The sequence below is a fragment of the Talpa occidentalis genome, unplaced genomic scaffold (genome assembly GCF_014898055.3).
Source record: "Talpa occidentalis isolate TD23 unplaced genomic scaffold, MPIMG_talOcc4v2.1 talOcc4.17, whole genome shotgun sequence".
In the NCBI taxonomy this organism is placed as follows: Eukaryota; Metazoa; Chordata; class Mammalia; order Eulipotyphla; family Talpidae; genus Talpa; species Talpa occidentalis.
Genome location: NW_023601754.1, coordinates 48,945,397 through 48,968,995, shown reverse-complemented (window position 1 = coordinate 48,968,995; position 23,599 = coordinate 48,945,397). Strand labels below are relative to the sequence as shown.

At 50.3% G+C, this 23,599-nt stretch overlaps 1 protein-coding gene and 1 pseudogene across 1 annotated transcript; both read right to left on the bottom strand.

Annotated features, from left to right (window-relative positions):
• The window catches only part of LOC129146118 (leukocyte immunoglobulin-like receptor subfamily A member 5), a 5,220-nt pseudogene extending 3,179 nt beyond the window's left edge, over nucleotides 1-2,041 (bottom strand).
• A 15,476-nt stretch (nucleotides 2,042-17,517) lies between these two features.
• Nucleotides 17,518-21,477, bottom strand: LOC119249703 (zinc transporter ZIP6-like). Its single transcript, XM_037517155.2, has 2 exons — nucleotides 19,489-21,477; nucleotides 17,518-17,907 (listed from the first exon to the last, which is right to left on the bottom strand). Exons 1-2 carry the CDS (start codon nucleotides 21,373-21,375, stop codon nucleotides 17,608-17,610), a joined length of 2,187 nt encoding a protein of 728 aa, XP_037373052.1. The 5' UTR covers nucleotides 21,376-21,477; the 3' UTR covers nucleotides 17,518-17,607.
• Between the last annotated feature and the right edge of the window lie 2,122 nt (nucleotides 21,478-23,599).

Genomic DNA, 23,599 nt, shown 5'->3' with positions numbered 1-23,599 from the left:
TATAAATCAGAGACACTCTGCACGGGGGAGAAGGAAGAAGGATCAAAACAGAAGAGCACAAGGGACTAGGTGATGGGACCGGGTGAATGGGGGGGTGGGTTTTGGGTCATTTTCAGGGCTACACCTGAGAGGAGAAAGCATGCACTGTACAAAAATGAGGACTGATGTAAAACATATATTAAAAAACACCCTGAAGAGTAGAAGTATCGTAGGATCCGCTACCTCTCGGATAGGTTTTTACCCAAAGACATAAAAATGCTCTGCAAAAATGTGTTCACTGCAGCACCTCCTGCAAGAGCTAAGATACGGCAACAGCCTGACTGCATTCAAGGGGAGGCTGAGCGAGAAGGTGTCGTAGGTGCACGCGGTGCGATACTACTCAGCTGCAACAACAACAAAATCCTGCAAATTGCACCAACATGGATGGACCTGGAGGGTACTTTGCTAAGTGCAAGTCTTCTCCTTGTGGTGGAGACTCGTGATGTGGGATCTACCGTGGTACAAATGTTCCCGCAGTAAGTAACATCCTGTGGACTACAGGCGTGGGCTTGTGCTGCTAATTTCGAGAATTTGCTAATCTTGCACAACTGAAACTTACACCTAAAGGAAAATTTCTAGGTCACACGGTGGTTCTGGCCTTGACTTTTCAGGAAGGGCCAAGCCGCAGTCCACAGCAGCCGACCCTTTCACATCACCCCCAGCCCAGCGCGTGGGTTCAGATTCCTCCCGCGCTCAACAGCACTGCTCACTTTCCCCAAATGATGACCCATCTAGGGGGTGTACCCTGCCAGTTACTGTTCTATCTTGTAGAATTATCTTCCCTTATTTGTAGGGTTTCACTTAAGAATACACACACTCCTAAATTATTCATGGTGTCTTCTTTGCAACTTCAGGAAGCGGAATAATCGTAAACACAGAGTTCTCTCAATATTCTCACACTTCACCCTCCATCAGGTTTGGCCATTTGCAATTTTTGTTTATTTTCACCGACACAGAATTGTTGAATTTCTTCACAGAACACCACATTTCTATCTTCTATTTGATACTTCCATCTTCTATGTTGATTAATACTGTGTGCAGTGTTTTAATTAAAATTGGCTGATACTATCACTCTCAGTGTCCTTGTGGCTGGAGCTGGTCCATTCGTGCATGTCTCTGAGGCCTCCCTGGAGACCACAGCGCCCATCTGCACTTTAGCAAGGTGGGCCCAGTGCACCGGGTCAGCCTCCAGCCCCAGGGGCAATCACTCGTTATCTCTTTGCCTCAGTCTGGACCAGCTAGAGGTAGAACGTGACAGCAGTGACCCTGTGACATGAAGCAGGAATAATCCTGAGGGTAAGGAACAAGGAGGCGGGCCTGGGTGTGGCACCTCAGGTGTCCTCAGCTTGCAATTGTGACCTCAATTCTGCAAACTTCCCCGATCTTCCAGGTGCCCCGTCGCACCCTCCTCAACCCCCCCATCGCCCCGGGGCACCTTGATGTTGGCATGAAGGGAGAGGAGGCACCACAGAGACTCGTAAATCTTCAAAACTTCGTGTTCACAGGGGTCTCCAGGGGCGTCTGCCCGGAGCTGTCACCTCAGATAAAGGGTCTTGAGTCCCAAACCTACAGGGGGAGCCTGATAATAAAGGGGAGGTTGTGGGGTCAGATGGGCTCAGGCACCGTCTAGATTTAGCTCCTCGGGATGGATCTTTGTGATGCCAGTTTGATGATGGACTAAACCAGATCTCGTGGTTGAGCTGGCATGTGGTGACTAGAGAGGGAGAAACTGAGTCCCAGGAAGGCGCACTGAGCCCGACTGTGTGTGGGGCGTGGCCCCAGCCTTCCGGGTGGGACGAGGCCGATTCACAGAAAGGGACAGGAGGGGAGCCATGGAGCTGACGCAGCGTGGTGGGGAGGGGAGTCCCGCGTTTAATGACAGGAGGGTCCAGACCTTCACCTGCTCACAGCAAGGTCCCTCCACCTCCCAGGGAGCCGCAGACAGTCCCCGCGCTGCCCAGACCAGCTTCTGGCCTCCGGGCACAGTCACCTCCAGGCTCATGGGCTCTGGCCGGGGCCTTGTCCCCTCCCGGGCCCCCCTCCCGCCGCGTCTCGGGTCCTCCTGTGGCTGTGAAGAGCCTCCAAGAGCAGGACCCCCAGGGCCAGCAGGAGGAAGGCGGCCACGCCCAGGCGGAGGAGGTTCCCCAGCGTGTAGTCCTGGGGGCGCGGGGCTGGGCCTGGGGGAGAGAGACACGCAGGTCACGCAGGGGACCAGGGCACCTCCCGTCAGGACACGGGGTGAACGTGGGGAGGGTCCTTCTCCATCCGACCAGCCCCTCCCTGCGGGGCTGCAGACTCCTCTGCCCTGGCAACCCTGGTCCGCGCGTCCTGGCCCTGACTCTCCCTCCCGGGCGGACACTCGCAGCCGCAGCCCCACGAGCAAGCGTCTGTCCTGACCGGCGGGGACACAAGAGGGACATGAGGCTGCGTGTCTGCCGCCTCAGCGTCGGGTCTGTGTGGCCCGTCTACGCGGGCCTCTGAGGGGTCCCAGTGACGGTCCCGAGGGAGACGGGACGGAGCCGATTCCTGGACAGAGGAGCCGAGAGGAGCCGGGACCAGACGGGCGAGGCTCAGGCTGCGGGACGGGCAGGTCCCTGGAAGGTCTTGGCAGCTCTTCACCAAGGAAAGAGCCACCTTTGTGAGATGTGGGGTGCAGGGGAGAGGGGGGCTGACTCTCTGGGGCTTCTGCCTTGAGAGAGACCAGGGGGACAGGACAGACGGGGAGAATCACCTGCTCCTCCTCTTCCCGCGTCTCCTCATCATTCTCTCTGTGTCTCTCTCTTTCTCTCTCATCCGCCTCTGGAAGCCCTCTACGTGGTCAGGAGAAAAGACTAATAATTTGACTTTTGCCTTCACACATCCTCTGCCCATCCACAGCAAACGAACAGAGCCCGGAACCCAGCGTCTGTTCACACCCCGAAGGACACGGATCAGTGTTGTTACAAAACTGGGTGAACACAAGAAACGCTTTCTTGTGACCCGATTTTGAATAGTTTCCACAAAATAACTTTAAAATTAAGGTCTGTCATCACAGATTCAGTGTACAATGTTTTCAATAAGCTTATGCATATTTCAGAAAATATAAATATATAAATAATCTACAAATGTTTGACATAACCGGAATTGAAATCATCTCACCATAGTTCAAAACTAGTGGAAAAATAAAATAATTGTGTACATTATGCAAATATTTTTACTAAGTGAGAAACGCCTAATATAATTTAAAATATATTTTATGTAATAAAACCCTGATGTCTCGGAGTAACGAACTGAAGTGACAAGTGATCGTGGTACATATAGAAAAAATATTTTCAGTATAGTGGCCTGAAAATACTTTGGGCTGATCATAAAGGGTTTTCATAAAATCACACAAAAGAACGTATGAATTTTCACACTGTCGTCGTGACACAGCAGTAAAGAAAAATAAATTGGTGGAAAATCCAGAAATGAAGTTACAGTTCAATCTTGTCTCCCCTCCTCCCTGTCCCCTGTCTCTCTCCCTCCCTGGGGACCCTGAACCCCACCTCCTGTCCATCATACCCGGGGCTCCCCTATAAAAGCCTGTGCAGACCGGGAACCTGCGTAGTGAGGGGAGGACATCGCACACCACCACAGAGAGACCAGGGGTGCAGGGTGGGTCCTCCACACACACCTTCTCCACCCTGACCCCAGAGTCACTGTCACTCATAGCCTGTCTCTCTGGCCCAGGAGCCCCTGCCTCACCCCACCCTCTCATGAGATTCTCTGAGAACAAGACCCAACTGTTACGGTCCTTAGATGGGGCCAAGATGGGGACCCTCACCTGAGACCAGGAGCTCAAGGGGCTCACTGGGGAGTGACCAACCTGCGGGGTGCTCCTGTTGTAGCCATAGCACCTGAACAGCCATCTGTGACTGGGGGTCACGGGGCCCACATGAAACAGGGCCTGAACCTGCCACTGGGGAGTCACTGTAAGTTCAGGGTCCAGGAGGAATTGGGTTCTCCTTCCTCAGTCAGACGGAACCTGTCAAATCCGCGGCCTGAGCCACACTGGAGGGTCACGTTCCCTCCTGAGGTCACCACAGGGCTTGGCAGGGCTGAGAGGCTGGGTTTGGAATAAGATCCTAGGAGAGGGGGGAGTCTGTGTTAAATGGGGACACTCCCACCACATCCTCCAGCGCTGGGCTGTGAGAGGGGAGATATCCTGAGAGCAGACCCCCCTCCCTGAGGGCACAGCCTGAGGCTGTACCCCAAGTGTGCTCTCACCTGTCAGCACCACCAGCTCCAGGGGGTCATTGCGCTCTGATCAGCCAGTAGGGGTGCCATAGTCACAGAGATATCTCCCTGCATAGTCCCCTGTCATGCGTCGGATAAAGAACTGAACCTTGTCCCTGGGCTCCAGTGTCATCTTTCTCTCCCAGGGTGCTGAGCTTCCTTATTTAGCAAGACGGAACTCCTGGGCCCCTGGGGCCCCCTGACACCAGATGGTCACTGGATTCCCCCAGAGGATCACAGAGCCTGGCTCAGCCTAGAGGGTGGGTTTGGGCAGGGCCACTGGAAGGAATCAGAGGCTGGTCTCAGGCGTCCCCACACTAGATCCAGCTCCCAGCCCAGACCTTCCCAGATGTCCCCTCCATCACCCAGAGCTGCTGTCTCCACCCCAGCTGCCCAGGGGGGGGGCCCTCCCCAGTGAGGAGTCGGGACCCGGGACACCTGGGCACAGACTCACCTGCCTGCTCTGGGGTCCCAAGGCCCACAATCAGCTCTGGAAGAGAGGCCAGTGAGAGGCCTGGCCGAGTCCTCACAGAGCCTCCTCCCGGAGTCTCCCGAGTCCTGGGTCCCCTGACCAGGCCTGGCCATGGGGTCCCTCCAGACCAGGGCGCCCCTCCCTCCTCACACCTCACCCAGGCAGAGCAGGGCTATTAGGCTGGGGGTCATGGCGTCTTCTCTGTGACCTGGCTGTGGGGATGGAGGGCCCAGGATGCCGGCAGGATGGACAGACACACGGGTGGGGACACTGGTGGGTTGTTCCTTCCCACCCAGTGGGACACTCAGGGACACAGGGGAGACCGGGCCGCTCCTGCCTGAGTGTGGCTTCTCTGTTCACAGTCCCTCACCACTTCTCTCTTTTTCTTGCAGCAGCCTCCACCCCCACCTTCCTGGTGAGTCACTCCAGGCCCCTGGAGCTGGCTCCCCTCCCTTCCTGGGACTGTGTCCTAAAACTTAAGGGATGGGAAGTGGGCTAGAAACTGAGAAGTTTAAGAAAATTGCTGTTTAATTCAATGTTTGTCTACAACAACTCACTGTGTGAATTGAGCAAATTCATGATCAGGTTATTTTCCCATTTATCAATGTTATTTCATCAAAGCTGATTTTTGTCTCTTGAATCACCCACCTATGATCAAGTGTGGGTTTGTTTGATGAACAAAAATATAAGATTAACTCCACATACAATAATTAATTCAAAATGGATTAAAGATATAAGAACCAATGCCATGAAACAAAAGAAAACATAGGGACACCCACCAGGACATCAGCCAGAGCAGGCCCCAGGGACACAGCCCAGCAGCAAGGGAGATGGTAGCAGAGAAACCAGCGGGATGAAGTAAACCAGAAATTTGTGAATCTAAAAGAAAATCACAGAAGCAAACAAGAGCCTGCGGAATGGTGGATGATAGTTGCCAGCACATGTATCAGGGGTTAATCCCAAATATAAACCGCAGTCGAAACAGGCAGATGGAATCTACCCAAAGGACACAAAAACCTTAATTCAAAAGGACACCTGCACCCCTGTGTTTATTGTAGCACTACTTACAACAGCTAAGCTATGGAATCAACCCAAATGCCCAAAAATAGATTCCTGGATCAAGAGGAGGTGGCACATATACACCATGGAATATTACTCAGCCACCAAAAAGATAAACTCAGGCCATTTGCAGCAACATGGATGGAGCTGGAAGGGATCATGCTCAGCGAAATAAGCCAGAAGGAAAAGGAAAAATACCAAATGGTTTCACTTATGGGAGGAATGTATGGAACCAATGAAGGGATCAAGAAAAAATAACAACAATAATCGAACAACAAAACCAGCAGGCACCTGTGGGTAGGAGACATTCTGCGATGGAAAGAAGGAAACGTGTCAGGGTGGGGGGGAGAAGGGCACAAGGGCCTATGGTGATGGTTCGTGGGTGGAGTGGTGGTGGGAATTTTATGGGGACCACACAGTGATGTAAAAGATAGGAATAAAAAATAAATTAATAAATTTTAAAACGTAAAAAAATGGGCAGATGCCTTGGTAGACATTTTTCTTCTATTTCTTTCATGTGAAAGATTTTTAATGGAGGTGGAGTTCAGAGAGAGGGAGGGGGTTTCAAGGAACAGTTTCCCAGCAACACTCCACATGTCGCAGTGGATGCCAGGCTCAGCCTGACGCGGCGCTGAGGCCAGAAAGCGGCCCCAGGTCTGAGCCCTCCCGGCGGGCACCACCGTCAAGACCCCGGAGGCAGCCCAGAGACGGCCGAGAGACTCAGAATCAAAACAGGCCCCATCACCCCCCCGGGGGGCAGGGCCAGGGCCGCGGGTGCCCCGCTGCGGCGCCACCCCGTCCTACCCGCTGGGTCCCTCACCGGGCCTGGCAGCGGGCGGCGTCCTCGCGCTCTCCGCTGGGCGTCACAGCACCGCGTCCACCCCGCCGCCCGCCTCCGACCTCGGCCACGCCCGCCGCGCCACGCCCGTCGCGCCACGCCACGTCATGCCCCGCGCCACGCCACGCCGCGCCGCGCCACCACGTCACGCCGTTTGTCAGAGTGCGCATGCGCCATGGGAGGGCTACCGGCCTGAAGCTTTTGACTTTTACTGAACCCCCCCCACCCGGGACCAGGAGAGCCCCCCACGCGGCTCCAGCCCCGCGCCTCCTCCCAGTGTCTCTCCACGGCCCCGCCTGACGCTCAATGACATTTCCTCAGGAGACCCTCACGGCCCCGCCTGCGAACACCTGCCCGGGATCCCTGATCCTAAGGGAGACGCGGAGCAGCCACTGGGAGGCGCCACCGCAGCCTGGGGGCGCGGAGGCAACAGATGGTGGTGGGCCCCTGAGGAAGGAGCTTTCCCCGCTGTGGCGGGATGCAAGAGCTGCCGCCGCCGCTGGAGATGCGTGGGGAGTTCTTAAGGAGATAAAATTGGCCTCCCTGGTGGTGCAGGGGATAAGAAACAACCTCTGAAGCTCTCCTCAGCCATGGCAGAACGAGTTCCATCCCCTGCTGGCCAGGGAGCTACCCACATGGCGCGGCAGACCTCGCCTGGCTCCCCGCTGCTCCCCTCAGCAGTGCGTTTCTGTCAGTCGGCCTGTGCTGCTCCCCACCCTGTCTATGGTGAATCCTCTCACCCCCCACACCTCTGGCCTGTACCCCAGTTCTTGTGTGCATAAATAAATAAATCTTTAAACACACGCACGCGCGCGCACACACACACACACACACGCAAAGTACAGAGGAAAAAAATTCTTCTACATAGTGAAAAAAATGTGCTGGTTCCCTGAGGGACAGTGGGAAAAGAAGGGGTGGAGGCGTGAGCGGGCATTGTCTCAGGTGGTTGGTGGGGGAGAGAGGGATGTGTGCACACGGGGAAGAGTAGATGCACCCCCAAAGTTATCATAATGAGATGTAGGCATGTTCGGCCACAGAGGACAGTGTGGTCAGATAAACTACAGTGTTGACAGCGTCACTGAATGAAGAGAAACACAAGCTCCCCTTCATACGCTGCTATAAACTATCTCATGAGGTAAAAAATAGCAAAGTGCATAGTATGACAGCACGTGTGTGAAAAATAGGGGAGGGAGAGGGTCCTCAAGAATGTCCTCCTGGATCGCAGGTGCCTCAGCCCCGTGATCCTTGATTTGTCTGTGAGAATAAGAAGCCACCGTGGTGTTTGCCTCTGAAAAGGGCCGCTGGGTGACGGGGAAAAGCAGACAGACCTTTCATGGAGTAACCGAACTTGTACATAGTCCAAGCACATAGACCTGTACAAAATCTAAGCACAAATTAAAGCTTAAAATACGGGCTAATTATTTAAAGATGAGCATGGAATCTTCCATTATTTTTTCAATAACAAAATGGAGAAATTTTCTGGGCTAGGGTTGATTTTGTTTGATGATTTTAATTCTCAGAGTTGATTTTGTTTGATGACTTTAATTATGTAGTTCATTTGTCTTTCAAAGGTCATAATGATTCATGGGTCCGCCTCTGGGTCCTCTGGGCCCCCCTCCCGCAGCATCTCGGGTCCTTCTGTGGCTTGAAGAGCCTCCAAGAGCAGGACCCCCAGGACCAGCAGGAGGAAGGCGGCCACGCCCAGGCGGAGGAGGTTCCCCAGCGTGTAGTCCTGGGGGCACGGGGCTGGGCCTGGGGGAGAGAGACACGCAGGTCACGCCGGGGACCAGGGCACCTCCCATCAGGACACGGGGTGAACGTGGGGAGGGTCCTTCTGCCATCCGACCTGCCCCTCCCTGCAGGGCTGCAGACTCCTCTGCCCTGGCTATCCTCATCCACTGGGGCCCTGTGCTCTCTAATGCTGCCCCAGGGGACACCGCTCTGGCTCCTGGTTCCTGGACTGGTGGGAAGGCCTGTCCCCCGGTCCCCTGTGCCCGCCTTCTCCTTTAGCGAGACCTGAAGTACCTCCTCTCCGTCTCATCACTCGCAGCCCCTCAGAGTCGCCAGGGGATGGAGCGCCCACACCACGGGGAGCACTCTGCCCTCCCTGACCCCATGTCCAGCTAAGACCCCAGGGAGGGCAGGGAAGGTGTCTCAGGTTTTGTTAGGGTTTTAGGGAGAGACAGAACAAGTTAGGAAAGAAGGTGCCCCATCCACCATGAGCTCGTCTCTCATGGTCGAGTTGGCAGCACGACGCGCTCTCGCTGCAGCTCCCGGCAGACAAGCAGCGGGTGCTGGGGCGGCAAGTCCACTCCCGACGGCAGCGGTGAGAATTCACCCTCCGATCCGCGCGCCAGGGAAGAGTCTGCGCACACGGACAGGACAACGCGGCCCAGAAGACCGGTGGGCGGTCCTAGGGGAGACAGTTGCTGACTGGGTATCACCCTGAAAGTAGCTGTGATAAGGGATGAGTGAACAGCACCCCACGGCCAAGGCACAGTAGGAAGAGCTGTGAAGGCTGGTGGTAAGAGCCCAAAATTGCCGCGGACCAGCACAGCAGTAGACGATGAGGCCGTGTCAGGGTTGAGAGACTGCGCAGGGTGGTCAGGGATTCGGTTAAAGAAATGACAAACAGACACACTTCAAGAGAGAGTGTAAATCTGAGTGTAACTTTATTTTTGTTAGTGGTCAGTATATATATGTTTTTTCTAAAGGCATAGGAACAGTGAACATCAAAGAGATCAGTTTGCTCATAGGCTTAGCTTAATTGACAGGGCAGGGATTTATGTCCGAAGTGACACCTGGACCTAGTCTTATTTCTAATTGGACAGGTTATTAACTCTTTCTATATTTTTTGTACTAACTACTACTACTATTACCTACTTATGTTTACTCATAATTAATTGTCATAGGTAAATTTATATTATAATGCAGTTAATATCAAAGGTACTAAAGTTAAGCACATAATAGAAAGATTATTAAACTACAATTCTATTATAACACAGTGTTTAGTAATGTTTCATTTGCATTAGCCTAATTATTAAATTACGTATGCTTTTTAATTAGCAATCAATGACCAGAAAAAGGAAAGATTTTAGAGAGACAGTTGTAGCAGAATAAAGTTTATGGGCCTTGAGAAAGCGAGATAAGGTTCCAGGTGGTCAGCATTTCTTTTAATCATCTTTGTGGCAGCTTCTGGTGGTCGTTATCTCTTGGCAGGCATTCGGCTTCTCCGCATCTTAGGGAGTTTGCTGTTCTCCCCCTGCGCGCATGGTTCCTTGCCCACACCGGACCTCAGGGACCATGGCAACAGCCATTAGCCCTGAGGGTCGCTGCAGGGGGAGGTGCAGCACAAAATGGTAACAGCAAAATAGGACTCCGTTTCCTCCCCCCCGAAACAGGGCAGGGCAGGGCCTGAGTTTCAGAATCACGAGGATTTTCCTGCCCGACCCGGGCCGCGTGGAGGCGGAGTGGACGGAGCTGGGCGGCCACCGCGGGAAGAGGACACGGTGGGCGGCGCCGCCCCCGCTCTGAGGCCGCACCCCGCGAGCTGGCAGCAGGCAGGACAGCTCCTTCCAAGGGCTGCTCTCCAGGGTCCCACGTAGGACCTGTGACTTCTGCTTTTTCAGAAAGTGCGGGCTGTTAACCCCAGTTCTGGATCCTGGCGCCCCCCCAACCCCCTTAGCCGGGTGAGCTCTTGTAGCTCTGGTCAGGATCCCGCAGGTTAGTGGGGGACAGGATGAGCTGGGACAGGAGGAGTTTCACACTCTCGAACCTCCTAGTTTTAACTGCTACTCCGAGGCTGGGAATGTGCTGAAGAGGGACAGCGCTGGGAGTGCCTGCAGGTCTGGACCCATGGCTGCCGGGCAGGGCGGCCTCACGTGCTGCGGGCCTGGGTCTGCGGGCAGAGCAGCCTGCTCAGCAAGCACAGCCCTTCCCGAGAGGAACACCAGCCTGGAGTCCCAGACCCAGGAGGGAAGTGGCAGCCACGCTCTGGCGGACTCTCGCCTTCTCCAGACACCATGTCCCCAGGGCAGAAGGCATGCAATGGGGAGGGGGTGTCGGACACAGCGAGCGAGGGGAGAGGGCGGGGCTCAGGGAACAGGGTAGAAGCCACCAGTGGTTCCTGAGGAGGCGTGAGGTGGGAGGGAAGCCTTTGTGGGTTTTTAAGTGAAAGGGCAGTTCAAAGGGAGCTGCAAAATGTTGCTTGTCAGGAAACAAAACAGTGATGAATGTGCACAGCTGGGGAGGATCAGCAATTCTCTGATGTTTCTTTACATTTTGTGCACATTATCGTTGCCTTTGGTCCCTCCGTTGTCCAGTTGCTGACCACCCTGCACTCAGCTCCCATTCCAAGCTGGCTCCTCAGCTCCGGGCGCCTTCTCTCCGATCCCAGAGAGGGCTAATAACAGCCCAGTCTCTCTTCAGCAAGCCGCTTTGGAACTCCATAGAGGATTCCTGACTAGACCAGGATCCTGCTTTTGAATCCCTCAAATTTTGAGTAATTTGACTTTAAAGCAGCATCAGCTGTTCACTTTATCTGCAGCTCCAGGTTTTGGTAAGAGATCAGATCAAGTCAAAGTGCACAACCACCTGGAAGCGTGTTTTTTGTGCCACTGGGCACTGCTGTGTATTCTTTCTGCTGTGCCATGTGGGTCAGCTCCCCGGCTGGGGATGGAACTCAGGCCTCAGTAGCTGGCGACAGCTTGATAACGCTAACACAACTCCTGTGCCACCAGATAGGCCCAAACAGAATCAAGATTAAGGTGTGCCACGGAGAGTGTGTGCAAGGACTAGATGGGAGTGTTTGGACGGAACCAAATAGCATTTGCACGATAGTAACAGCTGCTTTGAGGCTTCATGTTTAAATAGTCTTTTAAAATGCAACAGAGGGGCCTCCCTGGTGGCGGGAGGGGTTACACATCAGCACTATGGAGCTGTCCGCAGCCACTGCAGCACGAGTTCGATCCCCTGCTAGGGAGCTACCCACATGGTGCAGCAGACCTCTCCTGTCTCCCCACTGCTTCCCTCAGCAGTGGATTTCGGTAGATTGACCTGTTCTGCTCCCCACTCTGTCTCCTCTCACCCCCATACCTCTGGCTTACACCCCAGCTCTTGCATACATAAATAAGCCTTTTTAAAAAACAATAAAACGCAGCTGAACGCTAACAGCAGGCCTTCTGGAACAGGTTTCTAGCTTTTCTTTGAAATGAGCATGAGACACTTGCGCCCCCTAGTGGCTCCCGGGTAAGGTTCCGTTTTAAGCCGAGCCGTCCAGGTCTGACCCCGTGAACACCCACCTCCCATCACAGCGACTCGGGGCTCTCCTAGCCAGGGCGCCGCGACCCGACATCCTGGACGGCACAGTCGGTGGCGCCCGGAGTCGTGGTCTGCAGGTCCCGGTGTGTCTTTGCTGGGAGAGCCTGGGGCACCTTTGTGAGCAGCCAGGGAGCGTCAGCGAATACCTGAATAAGACGGTGGGCGGTTCTGGGGGAACCGCGATGAGCGAGGACAGATCCAGTAACGGAGGGACGCGGAAAGGAAGAGGGGTCGGTCGCTTTGCACACCACGGGCCCCGCGGGTTCAGTGCAGCGGGTCAGGGAGAGGGCGTGAGGCGCCAGGGGTGAGTCACGGTGTCTGTGTGGGCTGGACACTGCGGCCTGGTGCTGGGGAGGAAAAGTAGAACCTGGGGAACTGCTCTCTGTCCACCACAAGGGAGGTTCTGGGGTCACAGCCACCAGGGCAGCTGCACCCTGGTCTGGGCGAAGCCCCCGTATCAGGGTGTGATTCAGGGGCTATCTGTGAAGCCAATTACCCCCCTAGTAGCCCCAAGGACCCACTAAGTCCCCACTCCTTGCCCAGCAGGCAAGTTCAGGAGGCTTGAATAGATGAGGCAAGCTATACGGTTGCCACGGAAATCGGGCCATAAGACCCAAGGCCTCACCAGAAACAGCAGACCAGCTCCAGGAATGCAGAAGCAGGACCAGGGCACATTCCCTACTGAAGACCGGTGCCCAAGACCAGACATCCCAGCAGATAACTAGTGCAAAGCCATGCCCAAGTTAGAAAGTTCCATGAAAACAGAGTACACAAGAGACCCTCAAATCTTTCTTCACAGGCGAAAGTGTATCTCCCATCTCACCCCGCTCCCTTTCAGGGCACTTCAATAAGTCAACCTGCTTCGTCTTCCACTCTGTCTCTGATGAATTCCTTCACCCCAGTATTAATTAGACTGCCATAGTTTCCATGACTCCTTCTTTGCATCCAATTAATTGGCTAGAGTGGCTCAAGAGAACTCAGGAAAGCCACTTACATGCTAGATCCCTGGTTTACTTGCTACAAGAGAACATACTCAGGAAGAGCCAGATGAAGTGATGCACAGGGCAAGGGACGGGGGGATGCTGCAGAGCTCTGTGCCCTCTCTGTACCACCCTCTGTGCCCTCTGTACGACAGTCCTCAGCTCTCCAAAGGTCTCCAGCCTGGGATTTCTCTGAATCGCCTTCTCTTGGATTTTTATGGAGGCATCATAACTCAGGCATGAGAATGATTAAATAGTTGTCCATTGGCCATTGATTCAACTTCCGGCCCTTCTTCCCTCCTAGGAGATCAGGGTGTGGAGGATGAGAAATACTAACCCTCTGATCACGAGGTTGGTTCTCCGGCAATCTGCCTCCACCCTTAAGTGGGACTTAAAACCACCTCATTTGCAATAACAAAAGACTCCTTGCTCACTCAGGAAAGACAACACTTAGGAAATTCAAGCATTTTGGGAGCTGTGGGCCAGGCAGTGTGGAGGAAGCTCAAACATACAAGAGAAATTTATATTTGGAAGGAAGGGGGGACAGCGTGGGAACAAAGGTTGAGGGGGCGCCACGGTCTAGGGTAGAGGAATCTGGGTGCTTGGATGGTGGGGGTGGGATGGAAACATACATCTGATGCGGTATGAACCTAATCCCCTAAATCATATACAGTGTTGTAAACCGATGTCACCTCAATAAGGGGGGGGTAGGGAGAATGCATAGTAGGAAATCTGCACACCCATTGTTTATGGCCTGAGCTAATTTTCCGGCCCGAGGACATGTCTGGAGGGGTGTGGGGAGCAGTGCTATCTGCAGGCCACCCTCAGCACCGGGGGCCGAGCCTGAGGCCAGGTGTCCAGGAGGGCGATAAGGAACTCTGGGTGGACATCACCAGCTCCTGGCAGCAGAGAAGCCTGCCACTGCTGGACTGCCTTTGGTCAGCGCACTGTAAAGAGCCAGCTGTAGATGAAATGCGAAGGCGGCTTCTTTAGGGTGTTAACCCCATCTTCCCGGCCACCGGCTGCCAGATTGAAGAGCATCTTAAAGATTCAATTCCTGTTTCCACTTTATTGGCATTTGGCAGTGACAGGTGGCCTGAACTCCAGCCTTCTGGTTACAGAGGCTCAGCAAAATAGACTTCTACTCACCAGGCTGGCCTGCGACAGACACCACTGAGTGTCCAGTCTGCAGCAGCAGAGACCACCCTGAGCCCTGGTGTGGCACCATTCCCAGGGGTGATCTGGCAGCCACCCAGTGGCGGATTGATGACAGTGGACTCTTCATCATGGAAGGGGCAGTGCTTCGTCCTTACTGCAATGGACACTTATTCTGCATATACGCTTCTCTCTCCTACACAAAATGCTGCTGCCAAAACTACTATCATCAGACTTATAGAACAGCTTGTTTGCAACTATGCTATCCCACACAGCATTGCTTCTGACCAAGGAACTCAATTCCCAAAAAAGTGGGGCAACGCACCCACGCTCATGGGATTCACTGGTCATGTGTCCTGAGGACTGGCTTGACAGAACAGTGGAAAGCCCCACGAGAAACCCTGTCACAGTGTCAACGAGGTGACAGTACCTTGCAGGGTTGATGCCAGGGTCTCTACAAGGAACAACTGTATATTACACACAGTCAGCATGGACTATATGGTGCTGGTTTTGCAATAATCTCGATTCATTCACAAGTCTAGGATTCAAGGGATAGGAATGGAAGTGGCATCACTCACTACACCCCTAGTGTCCCCCCAGACGAGACACCCACCCTATTGCACCCAGCAGTACCCAACTCCAGGAGAGTGGGTTCTGCTGTTGCTGTCCACTGTGCTGACTGGGGCCTCGCCATTAGATTCTTGTTTCAGCACCATGGTCAGAGTCTACAGGAGCCATATCTTTCACTATTTGAGGGTGTTCCGTTGGCAAGTTTGCATAAACTGAGTCCAAAATAGCCTCCATGCAGTATTCTGACATAATATTCAGTCAGAGAATGCGTTGATATTGATTCAGACTGCCCGTGCGTCTTGAACAGAGATGGAATTCAGATCCTCGGGATGTTGGCCCCTCCCACACACAGCATGGCAGCCACAGAACAGACCAGGGTGTGATATAACGTGAGCTCTCCCTTCCCTCCCAAGACTGTCTCTTACCAGACCAGTGCAGGACACAGCTGCTGGGTATGAACAAAAGCTAGCAGACTTGGGGTCACACCAAATTCTTTGCAAAACTTCAACCTGCCTCTTGCTAGCTCTGTGTATTTGGGAAAGTGACTTTGCCTCTCTGCTTTTTTTTTTTTTTTTTTTTGGCTTAGAAGAACTGGGGTGTAGACCAGAGGTGCGGTGGGGGTGGGTGAGAGGATTCATCAGAGACAGAGTAGGGAGCAGAACAGGCGGATCTACTGAAATGCACTGCTGAGGGGAGCAGCGGGGAGACAGGAGAGGTCTGCTGCACCGTGTGGGTCAGCTCCCTGGCTGGGCATTGAACTCAGGCTGTCGTGGTTAAAGTGCTGAGACTTAACCCCTAGGCCACCACGGAGGCCCCAAAAGTCACTTTTGGGGGGTACACAGTCAGGAGTTGGCACCAGAATGCAAAGTCCAGCCTGTCTAACGCCAATGCATGGGTTCTTGCCACAATCTTACCTGCCCAGAGTGAGCATCAAGGCAGAAGGAATCACAGCAGTCCCCTCCACTGCCCACAAGAGAAGACTGATGCTGGCAGGCCTTGATCAGGAACTGGGAACACCTATTTCTTGGCTCCTCCCTCCCCCTTTGGCTCTGCCAATCACACCAAGAAGCAGGACTGCAGGACTTTTCCTAGTGGGGTGGAAAGCCAAGAAGGGGGAACTGCAGATATGCTGAGCTTCAGGGGCTATGGCACTGGAAGGTGGCTCTGCTGGGAGGAGGCAGGAGCTGAGATCCTTGAGGGGAATTCCAGAGAGAGGGCTCAGCTGTCCTTGGAAGAGGGCAGTTTGGCTGCAGTCCAGTTCTGGCCACGACTTCACCCGAGGCTCCTTCTGCAGGCAAGGCTCTCTCGCGCTCTGTCTCTCTCTCTGTCTCTCTCTGTCTCTCTCTATCTCTCTCTATCTCTCTCCTCCCTCTTCCTCCCCTCAGCTGACCTGCCCTTAAATGTTCCAGACATGGGCTGGCAGCACTGGGACCAGAGAAAAAGGGCATCTGGTAACCAGTGCTTACTTCCCCTTAAATCAACAAAAATTAAATAAAATTTAATTTTCCATTTTCAGCCCCACTAGCCACATTTCAAATGTCCATATTAGGCAGTGATAACAGGACTTGTCTATCATCCCAGAAAATTCTGTTGAACTGTCTTCCCTGCTCTGGGGTCCTCTCGACCACAATCCCCTGCACCCTCCCTGTATCTTCCATCTCTCCTTTGTCACAGCCAGTCTGCCAGACACAGCTTCAAAGCTCCTGTACAACTTGGCAGCTGCATTAACTAAATGCCTGGGGGGGGGGGAAAGAAAGAATTTTGTGCCTCAGTTTCCCCATCTGTAAATGAGGATAATATTATCATACCTCCTGCCATAGAATCATTGCAAGTTTTATTTTTTTTTTCAAGCTGACATGGGGAATTTATTTGGTAGAAAAGCAACATCTATAGAATGCCACAGACAGCCTTAGTATGTTTAAAGTACTACATATAAAAATGGCAACTGATCATAGTGACAACACTGAAGCACTGAAAGATACCAGAGTACTTTCTGAATGCATGAAATGAAATTATACTCAGTATGGTTTTTAATGTTATTATCTCTCTCCAAATTCTAATATGCTAACGTTTGATAAACTAGATAACCAGAATCTCTAATCATAGAACTTCTGGTGATACAGAACTTTTGGCAATACATAAACTTACTCATACTCATCTGGTGTTTATCTCCACACAAACATTTTAAAATTGCAAATTCTTGGTCAAATGATATATTGCTTGAATTCATTAAATACAGACTTATCTATTATACAAAGTTAAATGTACAACTAAATTAGTAAAAAGTGCTTGCTGTGGTTTTTCAGGGACATTAATAGTCTGACAAAAATGTTTATGAATGATCTCTATACTAATATTGCGTTTTCTTTCATTAAAATCTAATTTTCCCCTAAATTTAACCAGTTTTGTGATTTTTTTATAATATGAAATCTATGCCTTCTCTGTTCTTATCAAGTCTTCTTTTTTTCCTTATTCATTAGATTAAATTCAGTATAAGTTTTATTGGTATCTTTCACTTCATGCATATTCTTACTCCTAAGCACCAGCAGCTCTTCAGAGGCCTAAAATCCAGCATGGGAATTGCTGTATTACATTAGTTCTAAAAAGCATTAAAGACTTTTCCTGAAATATACAGAACATATCATGCCAAATCTCTTGTTTATACGATAAACTGATTATATTGGTAAATTGCACATATAGCTTATATTCCCAAAATAGAATAACTTAAATATTAAAACGTACCTTTGTTACCACCATATCTGAACTTATAAGCATAACAAATGGCAATATTCAATACAAAAAAATCATAAAATTCACTAACCTTAAATGCTGCATATCACAGCATAGAAACTTTCATCTCCCTATGACCTATTCAAACTATAGACAGCAATGTTTCAAGCACTCTAGCAGCTACAGCCTAATTAGAAATTTATACGAAACACAATTCTATGTTCAAATATGGAAATAAGCAACATAATTCCAAAACCCAAAAGTATCCCAGCATTCTGTAAAAAAAAATATCCCCAGCGGCTACATCCATGGTCACTGGCATCATTGTGCAGCATCTCAGGTACCATATCAACCAGAGCAACATACATGAACAAGCCAGCGGTAAGTGCAAAAATCCACATAGAAACATTTTCAGCATAATGGCCAATGAAGATTCCTGTTGCCATTCCAAGATATGCTAACATGGCTGACAAAGCATTATAAAGAACAGCCTGCTTATATACAGATTCAATGCTATTCCAATCAAAATTTCAATGTCATTCTTCAAAGAAATAGAACAATTATTGATGAAATTCATATGGAATCACAAAAAACCCCGAATTGCCAAGGCTCTCCTGAAAAAGAAAGAAGGGAATGGAGGCATCACACTCCCAGACTTCAAACTATACTACAAAACTAATCATCAAAACTGCATGGTATTGGAACAAGAACAGACATACAGACCAATGGAATCGAATAGAAAATCCAGAAATAAACCCACAGATTTATGGTCAACTAATCTTTGACAAAGGAGCAAAGACTATGCATTGGAGCAAAGAAAGTTTGTTCAATAAATGGTGCTGGGAAAACTGGGTCGCTACATGTAAAAGAATGAAGCTTGACCACTACCTCACACCATACACAAAAATCAACTCAAAATGGATTAAAGAACTAGACATAAGACCTGAAACCATAAAATACATAGAAGGAAATATAGGCGAAACACTACGGGATTTGCACATCAAAGACATCTTTACAGACACATCACCCAAAGCAGTGATAGTGAAGGCAAAGATAAACAGCTGGGACTACATCAAATTAAAGAGCTTCTGCACAGCAAAAGAGACAATAACAAAAACAAAGAGAAACCCCACCAACTGGGAGAACATTTTTGCACCCAACACTAATGATAAAGGACTGATCACAAAAATCTGCAAAGAGCTGATGAGACTCAGCAACAACAAAGAAAATAATCCAGTCGAAAAATGGGCAGAAGAGCTAAAAAGAAACTTCTCTGAAGAGGAAATGCAAATGGCCAACAGACATATGAAAAAATGTTCAACATCACTTGTCATCAGGGAAATGCAAATCAAAACTACCATGAGATACCATCTCACACCAGTGAGAATGGCTCATATTAAAAAAACTAGCAACAACAAATGTTGGCGAGGGTGTGGAGAAAAAGGAACTCTCCTGCACTACTGGTGGGAGTGCAAACTGGTCCAACCACTGTGGAGAGCTGTATGGAGATTTCTGGACCTACTAAACATAGAGCTTCCATATGATCCAGCAATTCCACTCCTAGGTATTTACCCAAAGGACACAGAAACATCCATTCCAAAGAACACCTGCACCCCTATGATTATAGCAGCACTGTTTACAATAGCTAAGCTTTGGAAACAGCCCAAATGCCCCAAAATAGATGACTGGATCAAGAAGATGGGGTCCATATACACCATGGAATATTACTCAGCATTCAAAAAAGATAAACACATGCCATTTGCAGCAACATGGATGGCGCTGGAAGGGATCATGCTCAGCGAAATAAGCCAAAAAGAAAAAGAAAAATACCGGATGGTCTCACTCATAGCAGGAATCTAGAAAACTTAAATAAGGGACCAGGAAAATGAATAACTATAAGAAAGCAAAAATCAAAATCAACAAAAAACTATGAACCAGAGACACTTTTTGGGGGGTGGGGGGTAGGAGGGGAGGGATTGGGGTCAGAATGGGGTGTTTGCAACTGTATGGGGGAATATAAAAATAAAATTTATTATTTAAAAAAAAACAAAAAAAAATAAATAAAGAACAGCCTGCTTAACAGTCATGCCAGCTTTAAGTAAAACAGCAAAGTCACCTAATTCATGAGGCAACTCGTGACAGAACACAGCAACAGAAGTACTTAAACCACTTGATAAACCTTCAGTAAAAGCAGCACCAATTGCTAGGCCATCACTGAAATTGTGCAGGCCATCGCCCATTATCACCATCCAGGCCAACGTAGCAATGCCAGCATCTTTTAGCTCCTCCCGAGAGTAGCGCTGACTGTGACTATGGGGGTGGTGGTTTTGGTGATGGTGGTGATGGAGAATATGATGGTAGTCATGGTGGTGGTGAATGAGATCGTCTGACTGGCCAAGTGTATCATGGAAATGCGAATGGCATTTATTCTTGCACCCTCTGGGTACATATTCATTGTAGACTTCTTGTGGATGAGCATGAGCTGTCATAACCTCTTCTTCTTCCAAGATTGCTGGCTGTTGAGAATCAAAGTGGGAGGGCTCTTGTGACTCTGATCGCAAATAGCCTTCTTGTCGATCCTCTGCTTCCACTTTCTCCACATTTGTTGAAAGTTGCGATTCATATTTGGACAATTGCGTCTTTATTTCCACATCATCATCATTTTCAGGTTTTTTCTGATTCTTTTTCTTCTTATCTTTAAACTGCTTGATCAATGTAAGTAGATGTTCAACAAGAAACATGAAGTCCAAGCCTCCTAGAGCTGTAAGACCCTTCCATGTAGAATCAAAATAGGTGCTTTCTTCTATGTTTTGAGATGACAGATGACTGAAAAGTGGCCCTCTCTTCATTTCTATTGCTGGTTCTTCATGGCTATGACTATGGTGATGACTTGCATGAGAATGTGGAAGAAGGTGTAAAAAAGCATCACCACTCAACGTTCCAACAGCCAGTGCCACAAGGAAACTTAGGAGAAATTTAAAAAATACTCGATTCATGCGAGGCACTAAGATAACACCCAGCAAAGACAGGAAACTGATGATGGAAAGAGCTATAAAGCCACCAACCCAAGCTATTTGTAAAGAATAGGTCTTTGGTGGGATTTCAGCTTTCTTTTCACTCGTCGTATGAATCAGACACGATCTAGCATCAAGTTGATTGATGATTGCTGGGCAGAGATAGTTGAACTCTATCGCACTCAGTGGAACATGGATGCCCATGCCATGACATGTGAGCAGCTTTGAGGCATTGAAACACTCCTGAGTATTTTCATTTGTGTTTCTGGAATACAAAAAGCCTTTTGGGGGTTCATTCATAGCTTCATTTGTTTTCCTACTAGCCAGTCGAATCACCCGTTTTTTTTCTGTGATACTGGGTGGAGTAGAACTGCTCCCATCTTTGGGAAGTTTTCCAGGTTTTGGAGTTTCAATGGTCTCCAGAAAGTGTGTTCCTTCTGAGACAGCATTATATACAGTTGAGGTCACTTCACTAGCACCAACACCATCCTTGATTAAAACATTCCTTCTGCCATTGGCATGTTCTGATCGGTGAGATCCTTTCCCCTGACTGTTTCTAGGATCTTTATTGGAACCATCAGAGTCATGATCTGGGCAAACAGCTTTCCGATTATTTTTACTGGAAGTAGCATGATTATGGTGAGAGTGATGATCATGGTCCGAGTGATGGTCATGGTGTATATGGATTCTTTTAATCTTATCTAGACCTATATTCTGGAGCAATTTTCTGAACCCTTCAACTGACAAGGAATTGTTTTCACCATAGCGATGGAAAAGTTGCTGTAGATGATGTTGCTGTGTGGTATACGCCAAGTCAACATTAATGCTGGAGTCCCAAGTTGTAATAATTTTCTCAGTGGTCTGAGGGAAAGCAGTTCTGGTTCTAGTATTTGTAACTGATAGGGCAAAGGTCAGGATCAAGATGATAGACAAATTTCTCGCCATTGCACCTTCCTTCGATGAGGAGATGAACTGTACAAACCGTTTCCTCAGACTGTCCCCCGTGGAAATCCAAAGCCAATCTGTGCAGCCCACACCGAGAACTTCGGCCTCCCGGCCCCAGGGGCTCCTCTCGCCGCCGCCCCTCTCAGAGCCGTGTGGCTCACCTCCCGGCGGCCTCGCCCAGCGGCCGACCCCAGGCTCGGCGAGGGCCTCTCCTCTCTCTCTGGCGAGACCTCTACAGGGCACCGAGAAGCCGCGGTCTCATCGGCCCGCTCTCCCTAGGTGCAGAGGTAGCGCTGCGAACCATAGGGAATCTCCCATCTGTTATGTTTATTGTTTTACCTTTATGGTCTAGCCCTCCGGTGAGCATCTTTACACTTCATCTTATCATCTGAAGAAAACCAGGACCATCCTTAACAAGATTACCTGTGGTGCTAGGATGTGTGTTTTCCCCTAGTGTTTAACAATGGTGTTTGTTTTTCCCAGTGGAATTGGCTGCATTTCCTTGGTTGTCCTTATCTCTGAAGCCTTTCTGAATTCTTCAGAGGTCCCCTCCTGCACTGTCCCTAAAACTGCCTAATAACCCTAGCTTGCCCTGTCTCAAGATTATTTTCCCATCTGTCAATGTGACTTCATTGTTTATTTACTAATCTGGAAGCTGATTTTTGTCTCTTGATGACCCCTAAGTTTTCTTACTGGCATATGACCAAGTGTGGGTTTATTTGATGAAGAAAAACATCTGTAAGATTAAACTATACACAGTAATTCAAAGCGGATAAAGATATAAGATCTGAAACCATAAAACACTTAAAAGAAAACTCGGGGACACCCTCCAGAGCCAGCCCAGGGACACAGCCCAGCACAGTGGAAGGGATGCAGTTACAAATGACTGGTCTCTCAGATAAGAATTAAGAAGTTTGTCTTCCCTCATCTCTTGCAATTCCCCCCTTATTTGTGATAAGTTTGCCTTCTTTATGACCCGGATCCCAGAGAAGCATTAAGAAGTTTGTCTCCCCCTATTTCTTGCAATTACCCCTGGTTTGGCAGGTTTGTCTTTATGGCCAGGCCTCTCAGATGAGCATTAACAAGTCCTCCTGCATTTCCAGGAAGAGGGAAGAAAAGCAAACTGGCGCCCACCTGTCTCCATCTACCCCATGCCCCTCCCCTTTGCAGACCCTAACCCATATCCACCTTTTTTTGTGTATAAAGACCCCTGCCCTCTGCCAAAGAGCAGGCCGGTTGTCTCTCAGACATGAGCCGGCTGCCCTCCTCATCTGAAGACAAATTAAACCACTTTCCTTTGCCTCAAACTCTTTTTCCTTTTGTTGGCTGAGGGAAACTGAGGCCGGCGTTCGGTATCAGAAGCAGATACACCAGCGGCTTTGGCGGAGGAAAGGACAGGAAACCTAAAGGAGGCATCACAAGACTGGAAGCCGACTCACACAGGAGGTGTGTAGGCGGGATGAGCATCAGCCATCAACCCGGGTACAGAAACCAACACCCTTGGGCATCAACTCCCAGATCAGGAGGCGCAACACCAGGCAGGCATCGGACTGCTGTAGGGGTGTGAGAACACAGACCATCCACCCACGAAGAGGAGCCCCTCCCTACCGGAAGAAGATGATAAAACCTGGCACTGCCCCCACAAAGGGGCGGCATCCCTCTGCCCCACTGTGACTGTGCAGCCGTCCCTCTGCCCTCCATGACTGTGCAGACGCTTGCTTTCACCACCTCTCTCCTCCGCAGGGCAGCGGCCTCCCGGTTGCCCGTGCCCCGTACCCTGCTGGGGCTTCTCAGCACTGACCTCCCTCAGCAGAGGCCTCTCTGCTCAAGGCCGTCCGCCTGCGACCATGCAGGCCTCTCTCAGCAAACCTCTCCCTCTCGGGCAGCTCTTCCTGCCCGCTTGTGTCTATGCAAGTGTCCTTTACTTTTCTGTCCCTTTTCTAATAACCTGCTCTTTAATATAACCAACATCTCTGTCTCGTGGAGAAACTTGCCTGGGAAACGCCGCGTGCTGCTGAAAGGGGAGCTCTGGGGACACCTTTCCCAGAGGGAACCCACAGACCCCGCACTCCAAACTCACCGCCTCCAAAAACGAAATTAGGGTGAAGTAAACTAAATTTTTTAAAGATTTATTTTATTTAATTATGCATACAAGAACTAGGGTGCAGGCCAGAGATGTGGGAGGTGAGAGAACTCACCAGAGACAGAGTGGGGAGCAGAACAG